The following is a 17,912-nucleotide window of genomic DNA, read 5'->3' as shown; positions in this document are numbered from 1 at the left end:
ACAGACCTATGAATGTTAAATAGAAGACACAAATATTGGAGGGAGGCTGGAATCAAACTCTTCCCCCACACCCCGTTACAAATTACACCCAGATAGCGGCCACACGGCCTTGCAAGCCTATTCCAGCATTCAATAAAATCGTTGCTGACTGGAGCACTCAACATTCCAACCTACTCCGACACCCCACTCTACATGTCACATTCCCCCTCCCCACCCCCAACTATTGCATAAATGCTGTCCCCTTCACACTTCACTCCAGCTCTGATGTAGATGAGTCATCTAGGCTTGAAACGTTAGCTTGCTCTCTCTCTGGATGCTGCCTGACCCGCTGTGATCTCCAGCGTTTGTTATTTTTAGTACAGATTCCAGCCTCTGCTGTAATTTGCTCCTACTCTTCACATCCTGTTGCTTATCAGGAATCTGTCTACTTTGTCCTTAAAAATATTCAAAGACTTTGCTTAAACTACCATATAAGGAAGAAAGTACCAAGGAGACAACCCTGAAAAAAAATTGCTTCATCTCAGTTTTAACTGGTGATACTTCATTCTTTAAAATTACCCCTCATTCTAGATTCTCCAATAAAAGGAAACCACCTTTTCACATCCATCTCTGTCAAGCCTCCCAGGCTCTTATTTGTTTCAAGTAAGCAATTTCTTACTCTTCCAAACTCCAGTAGATAGAAGCCTGGCCTGTCGAAACTTTATAGCAGTAAATTACTGCAGGAGCTGGATTCTGTACCAAAAACAAAAAATGCTGGCAATCACTGAGGGGTGAGCGGTCAGGCAGCATCCATGGAAAAAGTGCAATCTAATGTTTAGAGTCTAAAGGACTCTTCAGAGCACAAACCTTCCTTAGCAAGTAACCTATTAAATTCTGAGGTGGCAGCTTCCATGGGATTTTGCACCTTGGGAGGTACAACATGTACTTTAGGTATTGGTGTTGACCTAGTGAGGTATATAGACTCAGTAGAAGAGCTTATTAATATCCTCTGTTAAAGATTTCTTAAGTCTATTTGCACAAGAAAGCCCTTCTATTTCTTCCCTGTTTCAAATGTTACATATTTTAATAGCATTTTTAAAAAATCAAACCCATTCAGAGATGCTATTACACACCTCTGGGGTGCATGGGCTTAGGGAGTGGGAGAGGTGGCTGTGCGCTTCTGGCTGGGTGTGGGTAAGAAACAACATCTGACTCCATCAGCTTTGATCCAAATTACCATCCAGCACTAAAACATCTAGAATCACACAGGAATAACAACTTAAATAAAAGGTGGGAGGAAAATATTCCAGGTGCATTCTCGAGGAGAGGAGAGAGAAAAAAAAAAGAGAGAAGGTTGTAAATTTATAAAAACCAGCAGCAGTGCCAGGGTTAAATGCATGAAAAAAAACTCAAGGAGCAATGGCAACAAATCATTGTGATTTAAATGTTTAAAAAGCCAGTGAAAATGCTGAAGACAGCTGCAATCTGAAAATGGGCAGGAGATGGTGCTAACCGGGCTGCAATGTTTCACCAGAAAGTTTAATAAGCTTGGCACAGGCGAGGCAATATTATTACGGGAATATGGGAGCTGAAGCAATTAGAGTAATGATTAATAACATAGCCCTTAAGTCTCATCTGTCAAGCTCATTTGATTTCCTGCTCAAGATGCACCAATAACAAGTTGTTTGGGGAAGTGAGAGACTGCTAGGAATTTCGACAATAATCGCAGGCGTTTTGCCATTCTAGAGATGAAGTACAGAGATCAGGAGAAATCAATTTCACAACGATAATGAGTCACTGCTTAAAGAACAAAGGAAACTGTAACATTAGATTCTGCATCTGTCTAAACTGCATGGGTAAAAGCTGGGTTGATGCAATTTAATGTGCAGCTTCATTGAGCTATTATAAAAGTGAAGTTCACACAGGGCACAGATGGCAGGGATTTGGAACCACATGGAAACAGTCCATGAAATCAGCACTGATTTCTTTTTTGGTAAATGAGTCATCCCGTCTGATTCTGCTTACACACACGCATACACACTTCCTCCTCAAAGGGAGGATGCATTTCCAGCAAAGGAGGCTGCTCAGCTCACCATGTTTTAAGCTAGCTATCTGTAACAGTACGCAAGACCTCAAATTTTTCAATTTATCTACTTGATCTTTCAAAATGCGTTCTGCAATTATATCTAGCAAGATGCCCCAAACCGTAATAATTATCTTTACTTTCCCCTTTTTCTCAAACCACCTTTGAAGATCTATCGAAAGAAGTTGCAGATATTTATGGCAGAAAAGCTGTTATTCCACCCACTCTCTGCGTAAAGAATTTATTTCAAATCCCCAACACAAAGTATTATCTTAGAGAAGTGAAACTTGAAACCAAGACTATTTGAGACTCTCATGCCCTCTTCAAAAATGCAACGTGACCACCACTTACAAATGGTCATACCCAGCTGAGTGATAGCACTAACACTGAAGAAACAACACATTGGGGAAGAAATTAGATCTTCATCCAATTTTTCTTTTTTTGATACATCAGAGGCACACAGTCCCCCACACTTGCTCATCCAAAAGAGAGCTTTGTTTTAATAAAAACATTGATTTGGATACCATAGACAGCATTTTGTCACATGCCTCAAAAGATGTGCAGCATGATGGCTCAATGGTTCGCACTGCTGCCTCACATCACCAGGGTCCCCGGTTCGATTCCAGCCTCGGGCGATTGTGTGGAGTTTGCACATTCTCCCCGTGTCTGCGTGGGTTTGTCTAGTTTTCTCCCACAGTCCAAAGATGTGCAAGCCAGGTGAATTGGCCATGCTAAATTGCCCATAGTGTTAGGTGCATTAGTCAGAGGAAAATGGCTCTGGGTGGGATTACTCTTCAGGGGGTCGGTGTGGACTTGGTGGGCCGAATGGTCTGTTTCCACACTGCAGGGAATCTAACCTAACAATTTCTGTGGCATTAACTCCCTCTTCCTTGACATCAGCCTGAATTTGGCACCAAGTCAAGGTGGTCTCCATCCAGCCTACAGCAATATGATCAGTCAATCGATTGAAAGTATTTGCCCAGACATCAAACCAGGAAATAAAATTATGATTTTTATTCACTTTTAATTATATGGTAAATGGTTGGGCAAGAGTAAACAATTAAGATAGAAACAGCAATATCATAAATTTAAAAATTAGAAATAAGATTTTATGACAATGAACAAATTTGCAGCAGGCAGGGATTTAAAACGAACTTTGACAATAGAAGCTCATTGTGAAGCATAATATCACTGACAGAGCTGGAAAGTGGGGCTTGCTGGGGAGCTCTTTCAAGAGCTGGTCCAGACATTATGATGGATCAAATGGTCTCACTCTGTACTGTAAATTCTATGATCCTACAAGGTACAGACTCCAGCAGTTGTGGTCTGTCTCAGGGAAACAGACAAGTAATATGACAGCAAAACTATTAAGTACAAAAATACCAACTAAATAAAACTAATCTGGAACAGGTACCAACTGTATGAGCAACTGCACTGCTGACCACTACGTATGAGCCTATCCACACTACAGCTCACCATGCAGTAGGTTTACCGCCAGCACTTTGTTTTCAGGGCCCATTTGGTCCGTTGTGTGAAAGGAAAATACTGGCTCGTCTGTTTGGAAGTGGCCCTTATCTTAAACACTATAGTTATTGCATGATAGCCAGTAAGGATAAGTTATATTGATTTTCCATCACCACGTAATAACAAGGAGTACCTAGATTTTAAACTTAAAATCATAAGCTCTTCCCCTATCAAGTCTGTGATACCGCCAAAGAGAGTGGTGCTTAAGGCATTCCTCAGTATTAACCCTTTCAGACCCTTAATCAACAATACCCTCATATACAAAAGCATTTCCAATTGTATTGGTCTGATGGTCAGCTCCACATAAAATCAAGTCTTATTGTGAACAGTTCCTTAATGTAACTCTTGGAGTTAGCCAAGTAGCCAATGTGAAAGGAATACCAGCATCCAGGGCAAACAAATGGGAAACGTACAGGTTTCGGATGACGGACGGACGGACGGACGGACGGACGGACGGACGGACAGGAGTCTTCCTTCAAATCCTCTCTGAACCACATACATTTTTTTCCTCAAATCTGTTTCTTGTTATGGATTATTCAACAAAGCAGTATGGGGCTTTGCTGTCCACATCGTTTAGTCCCCTCAATGAGATCTCCTGACAGTCTCCACTGTTCCGAAGATAACAACCCTCGCCAATCCCATTTTCCCTGATAACCTAAAATACACTTCAATCTGGGCAATATACTCTTAAATCTCAATTCAACCTGAAAGAACAGCAGATGCTGTAAATCAGAATCAAATAAAGAAGTTGCTGGAAAAACTCAGCAGGTCTGGCAGCATCTGCGCAGAGAAATCAGAGTTAACATTTTGGGTCCAGTGGCCCCTCAGAACTGTTCCAGAATAACCTCCTGGCTGTAATTGTTCTATGCTTTGGAAATAAAGACAAACATCACTTTAATTAGTTGACCAGCCTCCTTCAGGGATCTGTGGAGTTGAACTCCAAGATCTTTTGTTATTCTTTAGATTAGATTAGATTACTTACAGTGTGGAAATAGGCCCTTCGGCCCAACAAGTCCACACCGACCCGCCGAAGCGCAACCCACCCATACCCCTACATTTACCCCTTTAACCTAACACTACGGGCAATTTAGCATGGCCAATTCACCTGACCCACACATCTTTACGACTGTGGAAGGAAACTGGAGCACCCGGAGGAAACCCACGCAGACACGGGGAGAATGTGCAAACTCCACACAGTCAGTCGCCTGATTCTACCCTTCTTGGTATCCTACCATTCATTCTGTCCTTCCTTGCTGTGTCAGCTCTCCTCAAATGCATCATCTCATTTCTTTAGGCTGCAGTCCATTTGTCATGGTTTTTGCCAATCTGACTAACCCATTCACATCTTCCTGCAATCTGCTACTTTCTTCATCACCAACCACGCACTCCATTTTTACATCATCCTGAATCTATTTGAAATACCACAATTCTGCTTCTCTTATTTCCTTCTCCAGGGAACGGTCACTGGTGAATTACTGATAATCCCTAAAAAAAAAACAATTATTCCTCACATGACAAACTCTTTGTATATATACAGACATCAGGGGAGCTCTTAAACAGAAGTATACTTGAACAAGGAAAGACACAGTGAAGTTTAGTCATCCAATAATCAACATTTTTCATCTTCCACATGCAAATAAAAAATGTACTAAAATAGTACAGAAAGAATTCAGCCTGAGAGTATAGCATGATTCATGTGTCTACTATTTCAACCTCCTAAGTAGATACTTGATCCTTCATAAAATATTATAAACTAACCAAAACAACTAGAATGTGACTCAATGAGGTTCAATTCATGATCCTGAAAAGTTGGCAAACTACCTATTTACGATCACAGGTGTTTAAACTGGAGACACTTTTTTAAAGCTAAAACATGCACTACTGATAAAAGAACCATGGTTCACCTACTACACTGTGATCCCGTGAAACATCAGCAGTATCCATCACGAACTGTTCAAAGTGTCACAAAACACCTTATAATCCCACAAGGTCCTGAGTGGAGATGTTGCAATGAATTTTAAAAAAAAAAATCACTACAAGGACCCAGTGCACAGGGCAGGTTCATCCCTCATGTTCGGTGGACATTTCTTGTCCAGACATATCCCTGAAACATCACAAAAGTTTCAGTCCCTTTAAGTACCACTGTGGGGTGGCCAGTTGGAGATGGCTAGCACACAGGTTAATTCACACCAACAGCACGGGATTCAATATTGCTGCCGCTGAGGTGAATCTAAGATCTAACTCCTTGCCCTACTTTAGTAAAAATTAACATTTTGCAGTAGTTTGATTAAAATAAAAAAATCAACAACCTACCAATCCTTTCTAGTTCCAGCTTGTAAAGGAAACAGCTTCCTAGCATGAAGCTTAAACATAGCTCACCTACTCAATGAAGGAACATGCCAACTGAAGGGCTCGGAAGCTCAGCATTACCCAAGGCCAAGCTTGTCTGAATCCAGGGTCCTTTTCAACATTAGTTCCAGCACTTATTCTTCAAGGCTTCATTCCACAACAAAGCTATGCTCCTACTTTAAAATTTAGCAATTGCTGGATCATGATCAAGCTCTGTGCTGATTGACTAACGTCAAGTATGACTAACTAAAAATAGTAAGCCCCTTATTAACCAGGGTCTCATACCACACAAAAATAAAAGCCCTCTGTTCAGGTAGTGGACCCTGTATACATTCCTACAGGATTTACAAACTCCACAGGAAATGGGTTTTCATAGTTGTCAACATTACCGGCCAGTCCCCTGGACAGGTACGTATTGGGGGTGCCCACTCAATGCCCACTTCATTGAACTACAGTCATTTTTGAGTTGGTTTTGATTTTTGTGACATGTGCAACGCCAAGACCAAAGAGGCCAACACCCAATACAGCACAGCACTCTGTTTCCCAGTTACTCTGTCATGTTTGTAGATTGAACATATTTTTTAAAATTAGACAGAGAGCAAGAGAAAGCCCAATGACAAGTTGATCTGGAGCTAGGCAGGTTTTATTGGGAAGCCCAGGTTGGCGGAGCCAAACCAATAAAAAACAAATCAATTCAATAAATAAAAATCAGTGTCCAAGATGGACATTGTCAGACAGACAAACAGCACGGAATTAGACCTTTCAGACCAACCTGTCCATATCAAACATAATCCCAAACTAAACTAGCGCCACATCCTTTCCTATTCACTTACTTATCCAAATCTCTTTTCAACAACATTGTAACTTGCACCCACATCTACCACTATTTCTGGAAGTTCATTCCACATGCGAACGACCCTCTGAAAAAAAGTGCCCCTCACGTCTTTGTAAAATCTCTCTCCACTCACCTTAAATGTGCTCCCTAGTCTTGAAATCCCCCATTTTAGGAAGACACCTACCATTAACTCTATCTATACCCCTCAGAAGTTTATAAACTTCTATCAGGTTGCCTCTCAAGTCTCCCTTACTATTAGCAGAAAATCCAAATTCCATAAATGTGGAAAACTAGCTGATCTCAACAGAAATATCAGCATTCAACGATTCACAGGACCAGGGGAGGGAAAAGTAAATCTCAGTTGACTGCATTAATTCTTTACCAAGTTCTTTTTTTTTTAAACAAATTCAACTCCGGCCACCAACTGGACAAATCCTCACCTGAACTTTCAAATTCATTTTCCACACTGTTTGAGGTGTGGCAGCAGTGTAAAGGTGACGTGATGTTCAGCTCAGGGTTCTCCTTGTCACTGCGGTCCAAATTAATAGAGCTGCATTTCTCTTCCTCAGTGCCTGTGGTCCATTGGGAACTCTCAGTGCACACCCATTTCGCCAAATCTTGAAGACGGATGATTATTCTTTTGGAGGCTGCAATGACCTCATCCTATCACACAAGAAAGTAAAGTTTAATCAACTGTTAATAAGTTTCAACTGGACTAAGTATTAAAACAAAATTGCAAAGTTTCCATTCAGGCCTGCCTATAACATCATAAAATGCTTCTCACACACAATTAACTGCACCCAATGTTCAAGATATTGTAAGAGCAAAAACCTCTCTGATCAGTAAGACAAGGACTGGAGTCAGTTTGCTTTCTGACGCTATTATGGGAATAATTCCAGGCTGAAACTTCATTAACAAAAGGGAGATTTCTGTACTGCATTGGAAATGCAAAATAGATTCGGAGTTCAAACTCTTCTGATCCACAGCTAACAGTAACAACAGATTTCAATAGCCTGATATTTGATAGTATAGTTAAGTCACCAATGCTTTACAAAGAAGTCCAGCTTAAACAATCACAATGTAGGTCACTCATCTGTATAGACAAAGATTCCAAGTTGGATTCTTCAGATCAGGTGGTTTGTCAGATCTGAACAGTTGGCCACAGCAGCCTAGGGACAGGAGGGCTGTACTGGACAGATTTTCTTTGCTTCTGATCACTATTCCTGTCACAAAGGAGGTAATGGCCTAACGGTGTTATCGCTGGACCGTCAATCCAGAGAATTGGATTAACTGGGGACATGGGTTTGAATCCTGCCATGGCAGATGGTGGAATTTAAATTCAATTAAAAATCTGGAATTAAAAAAAAAGTCTAATGATGACCATGAAACCTTTGCCAATTGTTGGAAAAACCCATCTGGGTCACTAATGTCCTTAAGGGAAGGCACCTGCCATCCTTACCTGGTTTGGGCCTACATGTGACTCCAGACCCATACAATATGGTTGACTCTTAACTGGCCGCTGGGTAATTAGGGATGGGTAATAAATGCTGGTCCAGCCAGAGACACTCCCATCTAGTGAATGAATAAAAAAAATTCTATGTCTACATTAAACTCTCAATTATATGGGGAACACAGAAGTCCCAAAACAAATCTCTGGGAAATACCAATTCTGTGAAAAAATACAAAAGTGCTGGGTGGAGGAACAAGCAATGAACAAAAGAGTCAGCACATACTTCTACCATCCTTTCAAGTCAAAAATATTTTTTTCACATCACCTCTAAACCACTTATTCCTCACCTTAAACCTTAGCCCTCTGGTCTTAGGCACATCTGCCATGGGGAAAGATGTCTCACAATCTACCATGGATCTATCACTCTCATAATTTTGTATATCTCAATCAGACTTTCCCCCCAACCCAACCTCCTCTGCTCCATGGAAAACAAATCCAACCTATCCAGTCTCTCCTCATAACAGAAACTTCTCACACCAGGAAACACCCTGGTGGACCGCCTCTGCACCCTCTCCAATGCAATCACAACATTCCAATAGTGTGGCAATCAGAACTGCAAACAGTATGCAATCTCTGGCCTAACCAATGTTTGATGAAGTTGTAACAAGACTTCCTTGCTCTATACCTCTGTCCCAGTTAATGAAGGCAAGCATCCTATATACCTTCTTCCCCGTCCTGTCTCCCTGTGCTGATACTTTCAGGGATCTATGGACTTGTACACCAAGGTCCCTTTGTTTCTCAATAGATCTTAGTACCTACCTTTCATTGTGTAAATCGTTCTCTCATTGACCTTCCAAAATCTATCACTTCGCACTTACGAGGATTAAATTCCATCTGCCATTGCTCTGCCCAATTTACTAGCGATACAAGACTGGAGCCTCCTCCTCACTTTGAACAACATTACTTTTCATGTCATCTGTAAACTCACTAATCATACCTTCTACATTCACATCCAAGTCGTTAATGAGGTAAATGGCAAACTGCAAGGGTGCCAGCACTGATCTGTGATGCACCATCGGTCAGAGGCTCCAATCACAAAAGTAACCCTCCACCATCACCCTTTGCTGCCAATTTTGGATCCAGGTTGCCAACTTTCCTTAGATCACATGACTCTTACCTTTTGGAACCACCTTCTATGTGGGACCCTGTCAAAGGGCTTACTGAAGTCCATGTAAACCACATCAACAGCACTATCATATTTAATGTATCTAGCAATCTTTTCAAAAACTCAGTCAGACAGGACCTTCCTGCAACAAATTCATGCTGACTATCTCTGTTCAATTGCCGACTTTCCAAGTATTGATTAATCCTGTCCCTCAGACATTTTTTACCCCCCCCCCTGCTGTCAGACTATCTGCTCTGTAATTACCTGGCCTATTCCTGCTGCCCTTCTTGAACAAAGGAAACACATTAGCCATTCTCCAGTCATCTGGCACTTAATTTGTGACCAACATTTTTTTAAAAATCAATTTCATAATGCAACAGAGTCAGTCTCCCCACACTGATCTTTTACATCTGATTGAACAAATAAATTTTAGTTGCAATAAGTTTTCAAATTTTCTTTTCCACGTTGAAATCTGTTTTAGCGTGCAATAACTCCACCAAGGCAAATACCCTGTTACTTACTCAAAGAAAGTTGCTGACACTGAACCAGCAAAGTATTAACTATCTCTGCCAGGGGTATCATCTCTTTCCTGCCATAGCAACCTCGGATACCTCTCATCAGGCCCAAGTGATTTATGCACCTTTAGGTCTGCTAAAATATCCAATACCACCTACTCAACAAATCTTAACATGTTCTAGAACTTGGAGAAAGTGAGGACTGCAGATGCTGGAGATCGGAGTTGAAAAGTGTAGTGCTGGAAAAACACAGCAGGCCAGGCAGCATCCGAGGAGCAGGAGAATCGACGTTTCGGGCATAAGCCCTTCTTCAGGAATAGGGCTGGTGTGCCAAGTGGGCTGAGATAAAAGGCAGGGGGTAGGGAATTTGGGGGAGGGGCGCTGGGAATACAATAGGTGGAAAGAGGTGAGGGTGAGGGTGATAGGCCGGAGAGGGGGTGGGGGGGGCAGAGAGGTCAGGAAGATTATTGCAGGTCAAGAGGGCGGTGCTGAACCCGGGGATTGGGACTGGGACTGAGATAAGGTGGAAGGAGGGGAAATGAGGAAGCTGGAGAAATCTACATTCATTCTGTCGCAAATTCACGTGCACCTCCACACACATCATTTACTGCATCCGCTGCAACCAATGTGGTCTCCTCTACATTGGGGAGACAGGCCGCCTACTTGCGGAACATTTCAGAGAACACCTCTGGGACACCTGCACCAACCAACCCAACCGCCCTCTGGCTGAACACTAACCCCCCCTCCCACTCCGCCAAGGACATGCAGGTCCTTGGCCTCCTCCATCGCCAGACCCTGACCACACAACGCCTGGAGGAAGAGCGCCTCATCTTCCGCCTAGGAACCCTCCAACCACACGGGATGAATGTAGAATGCAGGGACCGGGACAACAATACCAACTCCAGAAACCAGTGGAAAACCACATCCCCATGTGCATAATTTGCAAGACAGGAGATCAAGGTGCAAGTTTACACTGCATTAAAAAACAGATTCAATTACATTTGAACTTCATGGGCTGAGGCAGCTTACTTCTTATGGACTTGTCACTAGAGAGGGGAAGGTTCTAATCCTGGTTTAGACTTGTATATTAACCATACAGAAGGGCCGATAGAAGGAGTTAAAAATTCACAAAAGGTGTATTAATTGGAGGAATTCAAGTTCAATCTGCGCTCAATCTGGTGTCCTTTGGGAGTTCAACACTAGTTGCATTAGCTGCACCTGAGGGTCATGGGCTGGCTCGCTCATTACAGAGGGACACAACTGGTGGTGAATTTAACTGAGGGTCACCATACCTCAGGTGAGGGGTGAGAGGTGGGACCCTCATGGTAATCTCAGTTGGTGTGGGTACCGAGTCCATGCTGTTGCTGTCATTCTGCATCACAAACTAGCTATCCAACCAATTGAGCTAACTGACTCCCTGTTTTGATACCACTAGATACCAATAGTGAAAATGGCTAAGTTAACATTGGAAATTTGGAAGTGAAGATAGCACTGAACGATATGATAATGTCCCCCTCTCTCTCTTGCAAACTGTCCCTCCAACTGCTACACCTTTCCAATTTCAGCCAGGTCACGAAGGGAGAGTGTTGCACACAGCCAAGTGATTTGTGACAAAAACATAATTGGGTCACCTTCACATGTCTGCCAGCAGCAGACTTGAAAACAATACTACATATAGTACCCAGTTCACCTCTGCCTCAGTGAGACCAGAGGAGACCCAAAACTGAAGGAGAAGGGAGGAGTGGAATGAAATTAAGTCCTCAGGAAAAGAAAACACATTTAATTGAAATTAAATAAACATCAATCCAGGTGCAGCAGTGGCTTGGTTAATCAGAATTTGTCCAAAGTCAGGATCAGTTACCAACTCAAATCAATTTCCCCCAGAGATGCTATTAGTGATCACTGTTTAAAATACATTCACCCAAACAAGGAAAACAAACACCTCTTTCAAGCACCAATATGTCTGCTTAAAAGACAGCCAACAAACTAGTCAATCTGCCTTCAAAATCAACACTTAAAAACTCTCAAAAGCCCTCTCCAGTTTTGTTTTTAAGAACTTAAAATTGCCTGCCACAAACACAATTTCATTGTGAGAATTTTTATTTAAATTTATTTTAAGTAGTTCCACTAATTTGAGTGTAACTCTATACCGAACAAAAGAATTCCACTATTAAGCCCAGTTCCTCATACAAGTGAGCTTTTTCTCAATATCTTTAGAAAATGCTCCCACTGGGCAGCTCCTGTCAGATCAGTGGATTATGGCCATTGTTAAAAGCTCTTACTGCCATGGAAACCATGCTGGTCTTAACATTAAAACCGGGCAAGAATGCAGCAGCAATTCACTGCTCAAGATAAGCTCGATCAGTTTGTAGGATTTGGTACACCATAATGCATCATTCTCTGACCTAACTGCAAGATCTACTTGGTAGATTCTTTCCAGCACACACCAGCCATCAACATCCTGCAGGCAGGACATCCAACTTGGATGGGGTTGGATTATTTCAACTAAAAGCATTTTGGCAAGTGTTTTCTTTTTGCACAAGAGGGTAGTAAATGTCTGGAATGCTCTGCCTGGAAGCAGCAGACACAGGCAGCACTACTTAGAGGCATTTAGACAGACATGAGGAGGCAGGGAATAGAGAAAGATGGACCACATGCAGGAAAATGGGATTAGTTTAGAATGGCATCATGGACAGTGTAGATATGGTGGGCCGAAGGGCCTGTCCTTGTGCTGGACTGTTCTCTGTAACTATCACTTAATCTTTACCGAAGATGACTCGAAGTTGTTTCACACCTTCTGCTTTCTGACACCACCAACATCTGATAATATCAGGCTGGAAAACTTCAGCCAGCCCTGCCCTGCCATTCCAAACACAGACCCAAGATGAAAAGAAGTTAGAAAATTGCGGAGCGAATGGCTCACACTATTAGTTATACTCCTCCATAGACTTCCTTGGCCAATTTTGCCTCTGTCCATTATTTTCACCAAAAAATGGTTCTTTAGAATCCATCTACCAGGCCCACTGTCAGGGAAAGGCCACCAGCATTCTCAAAGATCCATCCCACCCTGGCAATGTTTTTCTACAACCTCTACCATCGGGGAGAAGGTACAGAAGCCTGAACACACTCACCAGCCGGATTCGAAACAGTTTCTACCTGACTGTTGTTAGAATACTGAATGGACTCACAAACTCTTAACATTTGCCTGTACCTGTGTTTTTGTTTTTGCTGCTGTTTACCTATTATTTACTTATCGATGCTATTTAACTCTGTGATCTGCCTGTATTGCTCACAAGACAGAGCTTTTCACTGTGCACCAGTACACGTGACAATCAATTCAATCAATTCAAATACTGATGGTACTAAACTGGAGAGCCAGCCCCAGATCATTAAAACACCTGATTAACCCTAGTTCCCTGCATTACAGTGGGAGCATTATTGAGAAAAGGTTCACTTGTATGAGGAGCTGGGCTTAATAATGGAATTCTTTTGTTCGGTATAGAGTTACTGACTTCATTGCAGACTATCACCAACTTCATGTTGCCTGTTAATCAGAGTGATCTCTGCCTCCAACTAGTACAAACCATCATGGCCACTGGCTGGAAGCATCAGCAGCTTCACTGATTCATCATGCAACTTCAACGACAGCTAATCTGCAGCCCTGAAATGGGAAATGCACACTGGGCGTCAGGATGAGGGGACCCCGCTGAGGTGGAGGTGGAGGACAGAGGAGAATGCAGATCCCAAGCTTCTCAGTCAATAAGGTAGAAAAGAGGAGCAGACCTGGTGTGTGCGGGAGTAAGGAGACTGTCCAGACACAGCAAGTAAGAGGAATTGGAAGCAGGTAGCTGTGGATGTGCATGCAAGGTGTCAAGTCTCCAGAACCCAAAAGTGATGTCAGAACAGGTTTGACTACCTCCTGGGTGGACAAGGGTACTGAGTGCATCTTGTGGCTCACTAAATACAACAGCAGCCTCAACCAATCAGCTCATCATTACTCACTGACTCAATCACTGTAATGCTTCATAAGTAATACTTTGATGCACTCTCTCACCAACCAAGCACCGTTGAAAGCCTCACACCTATAGATCACAGGCTGCACATCCAACTATTTCATCATAAAAGGCACATCAGCCAAACAGACACTATTATGGTCACCACTCTACCCCTTTTTCCAGCACGGATCTCGCTGCACTCCCATGCAAGCCTTGAGCCACTTTAATTCGTGGACTTTATGTTGCATATGACAACCAATGTCACAGTTTCCAATGCAGCACAATCAGTATCCACACAGTATCAGTGCTGCATTGGAAGCTTGGACTGTTAACCACCATGGCTGAGAATTGTGTCAAGGAGCCTTGCAGCTGTTCAGTAGTTGGTCTCCATACACATGGGTGGGTTTGTGGAACACCACCCCTAGTAAAGCAGTTCTGGCTCCACCTGTTCCCTCAGTAAGACAGTAACCACTCCATGCCAGTCAGTGAGCAGGCCCACACTGCAGCAATTCACACTTGGTCCATCCAACTGCCTCTGGCAAGGCAGAATAAAATGTAGATTACTCTTGGAACAGAGAACCTCAATAACCTCTCTTACTCAACGAGGGAACAATAAACTGCAAGATAAGCAACAGCTAGGAAACAAAACCTCATTGGCACACATTTTCAGTCAGTGACAAATGTAACTCTTGTCCTACTCTGATATTATTGCAGTGACTGCAGCAGATGGCAGATTATACTGAGGCTATGCCAGGCTGAAGTACTGATGTCATTCGTTGCTGAGTTTCAGATAAGAGAATTGCTTCTTGAACATCCTGAACCAATACAGCTTCCTTCAACTTCCTCCTATTACACCCTCTTCTGGTAGCTTGACTTTGTTAGAGTGATCTCAGTTCATCCTTAAACTCGTGCCGAACTCCAAAGGACACACCCAGTAGTCCACCAAGTACAGACCCAGATTACCAAAGAACAAACCCAACAAACATTCAAGCAACCTTTGAAAGATTCTGATCCTTTGAAAGTATATTCATGTATCTGGTCTCTGCCTCTGATCAGGGCTCTGTTTGGATACACAATCACTCTGCTAATACCAGCCATTTAAACCTCTGCCCTAAAAAGAGAGACTTTTGTTAGATGACCTGATTAAACAGATTCCAGAAATTAAAACTCTACCCCCAATTGTTTCAACATATTGTTAAGTAACTTGATAAATCCTCCTCCTCCTGGCAGAACGTATCTAAATACAATAAAAACAAACCGCACACAAGAAGCAAAACTGAATTTTTATTTCTAGCTTATCCAAAGAATGCAACATAAGCAGCACATTTCTAATTTCTGTAGCTGAAGATACAAGGCTGCAACATAATTAGCAGCAATTACTAGTTTTATAGCTAGATGGTCCTTTTGATCAATGGTAAATTAGCTTTCCCACTAATCTGCCTTGACGCTGTTGTGAAAGCTTGTGGCAAGTCCTAAAAAAATGCTGGTCAGAGAGTCTTGGATACTAAAAAAAAGTCAAAGAACTTGAAGATAGCATGCCAAAATGTAACTAACATTGAGCAGTCATGGTTGAAAGACCAAATGACCTCGGTAGAAGGATCACTGGAACCAAACATTAACTCTGCTTTCTCTCCACAGATGCTGCCAAACCTGCTGAGTTTTCCCAGCATTTTCTGTTTTTAGTAGTCATACAGCACAGAAATAGACCCTCTGGTCCAACCAGTCCATGCTGACCATAATCCCAAACTAAACTAGTCACACCTGCTCCTGGCCCATTTCCCACCAAACATTTCCTAATCATGTACTTATCCAAATATCTTTTAAACATTGTAATTATACCCACCTCCACCACTTCCTCAGGAAGTTACTCCACATGCAAACTACTGTGTAATAAATTTGCCCCTCATGTCTTCTTGAAATCTCTTTCCCCTCACCTTAAAAATGTGCCCCCGAGCTTTGAAATGCCCCATCCTCCTCTTTGTTTTAAGTTAATTAAACTGAAAAGTTAATTAAACTAAGTGTCAAAAATTCAGTCCAGTCTGAATATCAGATGAATTTACATATGGATAACAGGCAGAAATAATATAAAATTTGCTCTTGTCCTTTCCAACAACTTGAGTTCATAAAGCATTTTTTAAACATAGTATAATACTGTAAGATGCCTCACAGGAGCATAAGCAGCCACAATGGTTCACCATACAATTTAAAACCAGCTCAATAACACTAAATTTACTTCAGTCTCACTTTGTAATGTTTTGGGAAGAGACATTTTTGTAGCATCTTTATCAATTGCAATTTAAACTGGTAAGCAGTTTCATATTGAAGCAGTTCAAAACAGAAGGCAAGCACTGAAAAACCCAACATTGCTTCATCAAGTTCCATTGCCCATCAAGTAACAATCGCACAACAGAAAAATTGGATTTTTATAAATACACTAACCATAAAAAAAATCCAAAATCTTCAGAAGATGAAAACCCAGAAACATTTTAACTGATAGCAATCATCCAGGGTTAGATACTGTGCCCTCAGGAGTGTTTAAAATTAGCCAATTCCTTTCCTTAGGTTTCTCTTCCTCCTCCGCAGAAAATAACTACAGGGATCTGACTTCACTCAATAATACAACCAATAAAAAAAACCACAAGTGTAGCCAGAACCAATTTTCCCTTTGATTCTCATCTTCCTCTCTGTAGCAGGCCTGTATAATTTGGAGGTTTCATTTAAAGATCCCTCTTCATATCAGAGTCAGCCTGCAATCCAGGAGACAAAAGCCGTAAACACAAAGTCAAAGACGACAGCATCCCTTCAAATCTCATGAACTCAGTATTGATCTTGCTTTTTGTGCACCTTTTCTGCAGCTGTAACATTGTATTCCTCGCTCTGTTCAATCATCCAAGATCCTTTATGGTATGATCTGCCTACACTACACACAAAACCAACCTTTTCACTGTCACTACATGTGACAACAATAAATCAAATCAGAGTAACATCTGGTGAGATTCTATTCTGTAACACTGCCTGCTTGTAGTTACTGAGCTGCAGAAAGACAATAAAACACAGGTGGCAAGCAGTCCTGGCAAGTTAAAAAAAAACTGTAACCTTAAAAGCAATAGCACTCACTGGTTAGGTGTTCTGGGTAGAGAAATTTTGAAAGCAGAAATGTGTACAACAATTAGGAACTTAAAATGAAAGTTTCTAGATTTTACTTGCTGAGTGCACAGCTTTGTCACATTCACATGAATTCACAAGAGATTACAGTAGGAAAACTCTACATTTTAAGTCCAAATATTTCTTAATGTTATAGCTGAATACAGTTCATCTCAAACACTATTCCTGTTTCGTAACTGTCCACTCTAGATATTTAACTACAAGTAAAGATTTCCCTTTAAGTGTCTAGGCTAGGAGCCAATGATTGGCTTGCAGACAAATAAATGTTAAGTTCTTTTTATTTTTTCTTCTTCCTTTGCTTCCCTCTGTTAATTTCTTCCTGGATTAACTGTGGTCCTGAACATGCCTGTTTCTACAGCTCTCCAAAAAAAAAACGCAAGCAGGAAACAGAAATGTTAGGAATGAGAAGAATGTGAAACAGCACCAATTCAGAACACTTGGCAGAGTATACTTTGATGTACACAGGAGGAAAACTCAATAAATTCCATTTATCGAAATGCTTCTACATAATCAGCAGGACTAGACATAACTTCAGCATTTGTCCCTCAACAGGACTATAAACTAAAACGCCACATCCAGTGTGATATTTCTACATTCTAATCAAACTCCAGAGTGCTGGAGAACTCCTCACAAAATTTTAATAACAACCTTGCAAGAAATTGTGAACAGCATGCAATTTCCAAAGAAAGCAAGATTGCGGTTTTAAAAGTACTGCACTTGCTGTGTTCTCAGCTGGCACCCAACAGCAAGGTGATGCAGTCAGGAGCGTTGCAGGTGTTTGCCACCAAACACGTGAAAAGCTGGAAGCCTCACTTCAGATTCTATGACTCACTGTCCTGGCTGCAGGTGAAT

General features: G+C 41.8%; 1 protein-coding gene across 2 annotated transcripts in view; it reads right to left on the bottom strand.

Moving 5' to 3' along the window:
• The window catches only part of LOC122556824 (uncharacterized), a 99,232-nt gene that overhangs the window by 66,307 nt on the left and 15,013 nt on the right, over nt 1-17,912 (bottom strand). For both annotated transcript variants that reach the window (XM_043704035.2, XM_087995527.1), the window contains exon 3: nt 7,211-7,433. In XM_043704035.2, coding sequence (XP_043559970.2) covers nt 7,211-7,433 — 223 coding nt within the window. The remainder of the gene's footprint in view (nt 1-7,210; nt 7,434-17,912) is intronic.

Source organism: Chiloscyllium plagiosum, unplaced genomic scaffold (genome assembly GCF_037043375.1).
Source record: "Chiloscyllium plagiosum isolate Xiang-an unplaced genomic scaffold, Cpla_swu_hap1 HiC_scaffold_16, whole genome shotgun sequence".
NCBI lineage: Eukaryota > Metazoa > Chordata > Chondrichthyes > Orectolobiformes > Hemiscylliidae > Chiloscyllium > Chiloscyllium plagiosum.
The sequence above is the reverse complement of the archived record's forward strand: the minus strand, read 5'-3'. Positions and strand labels throughout refer to the sequence as shown.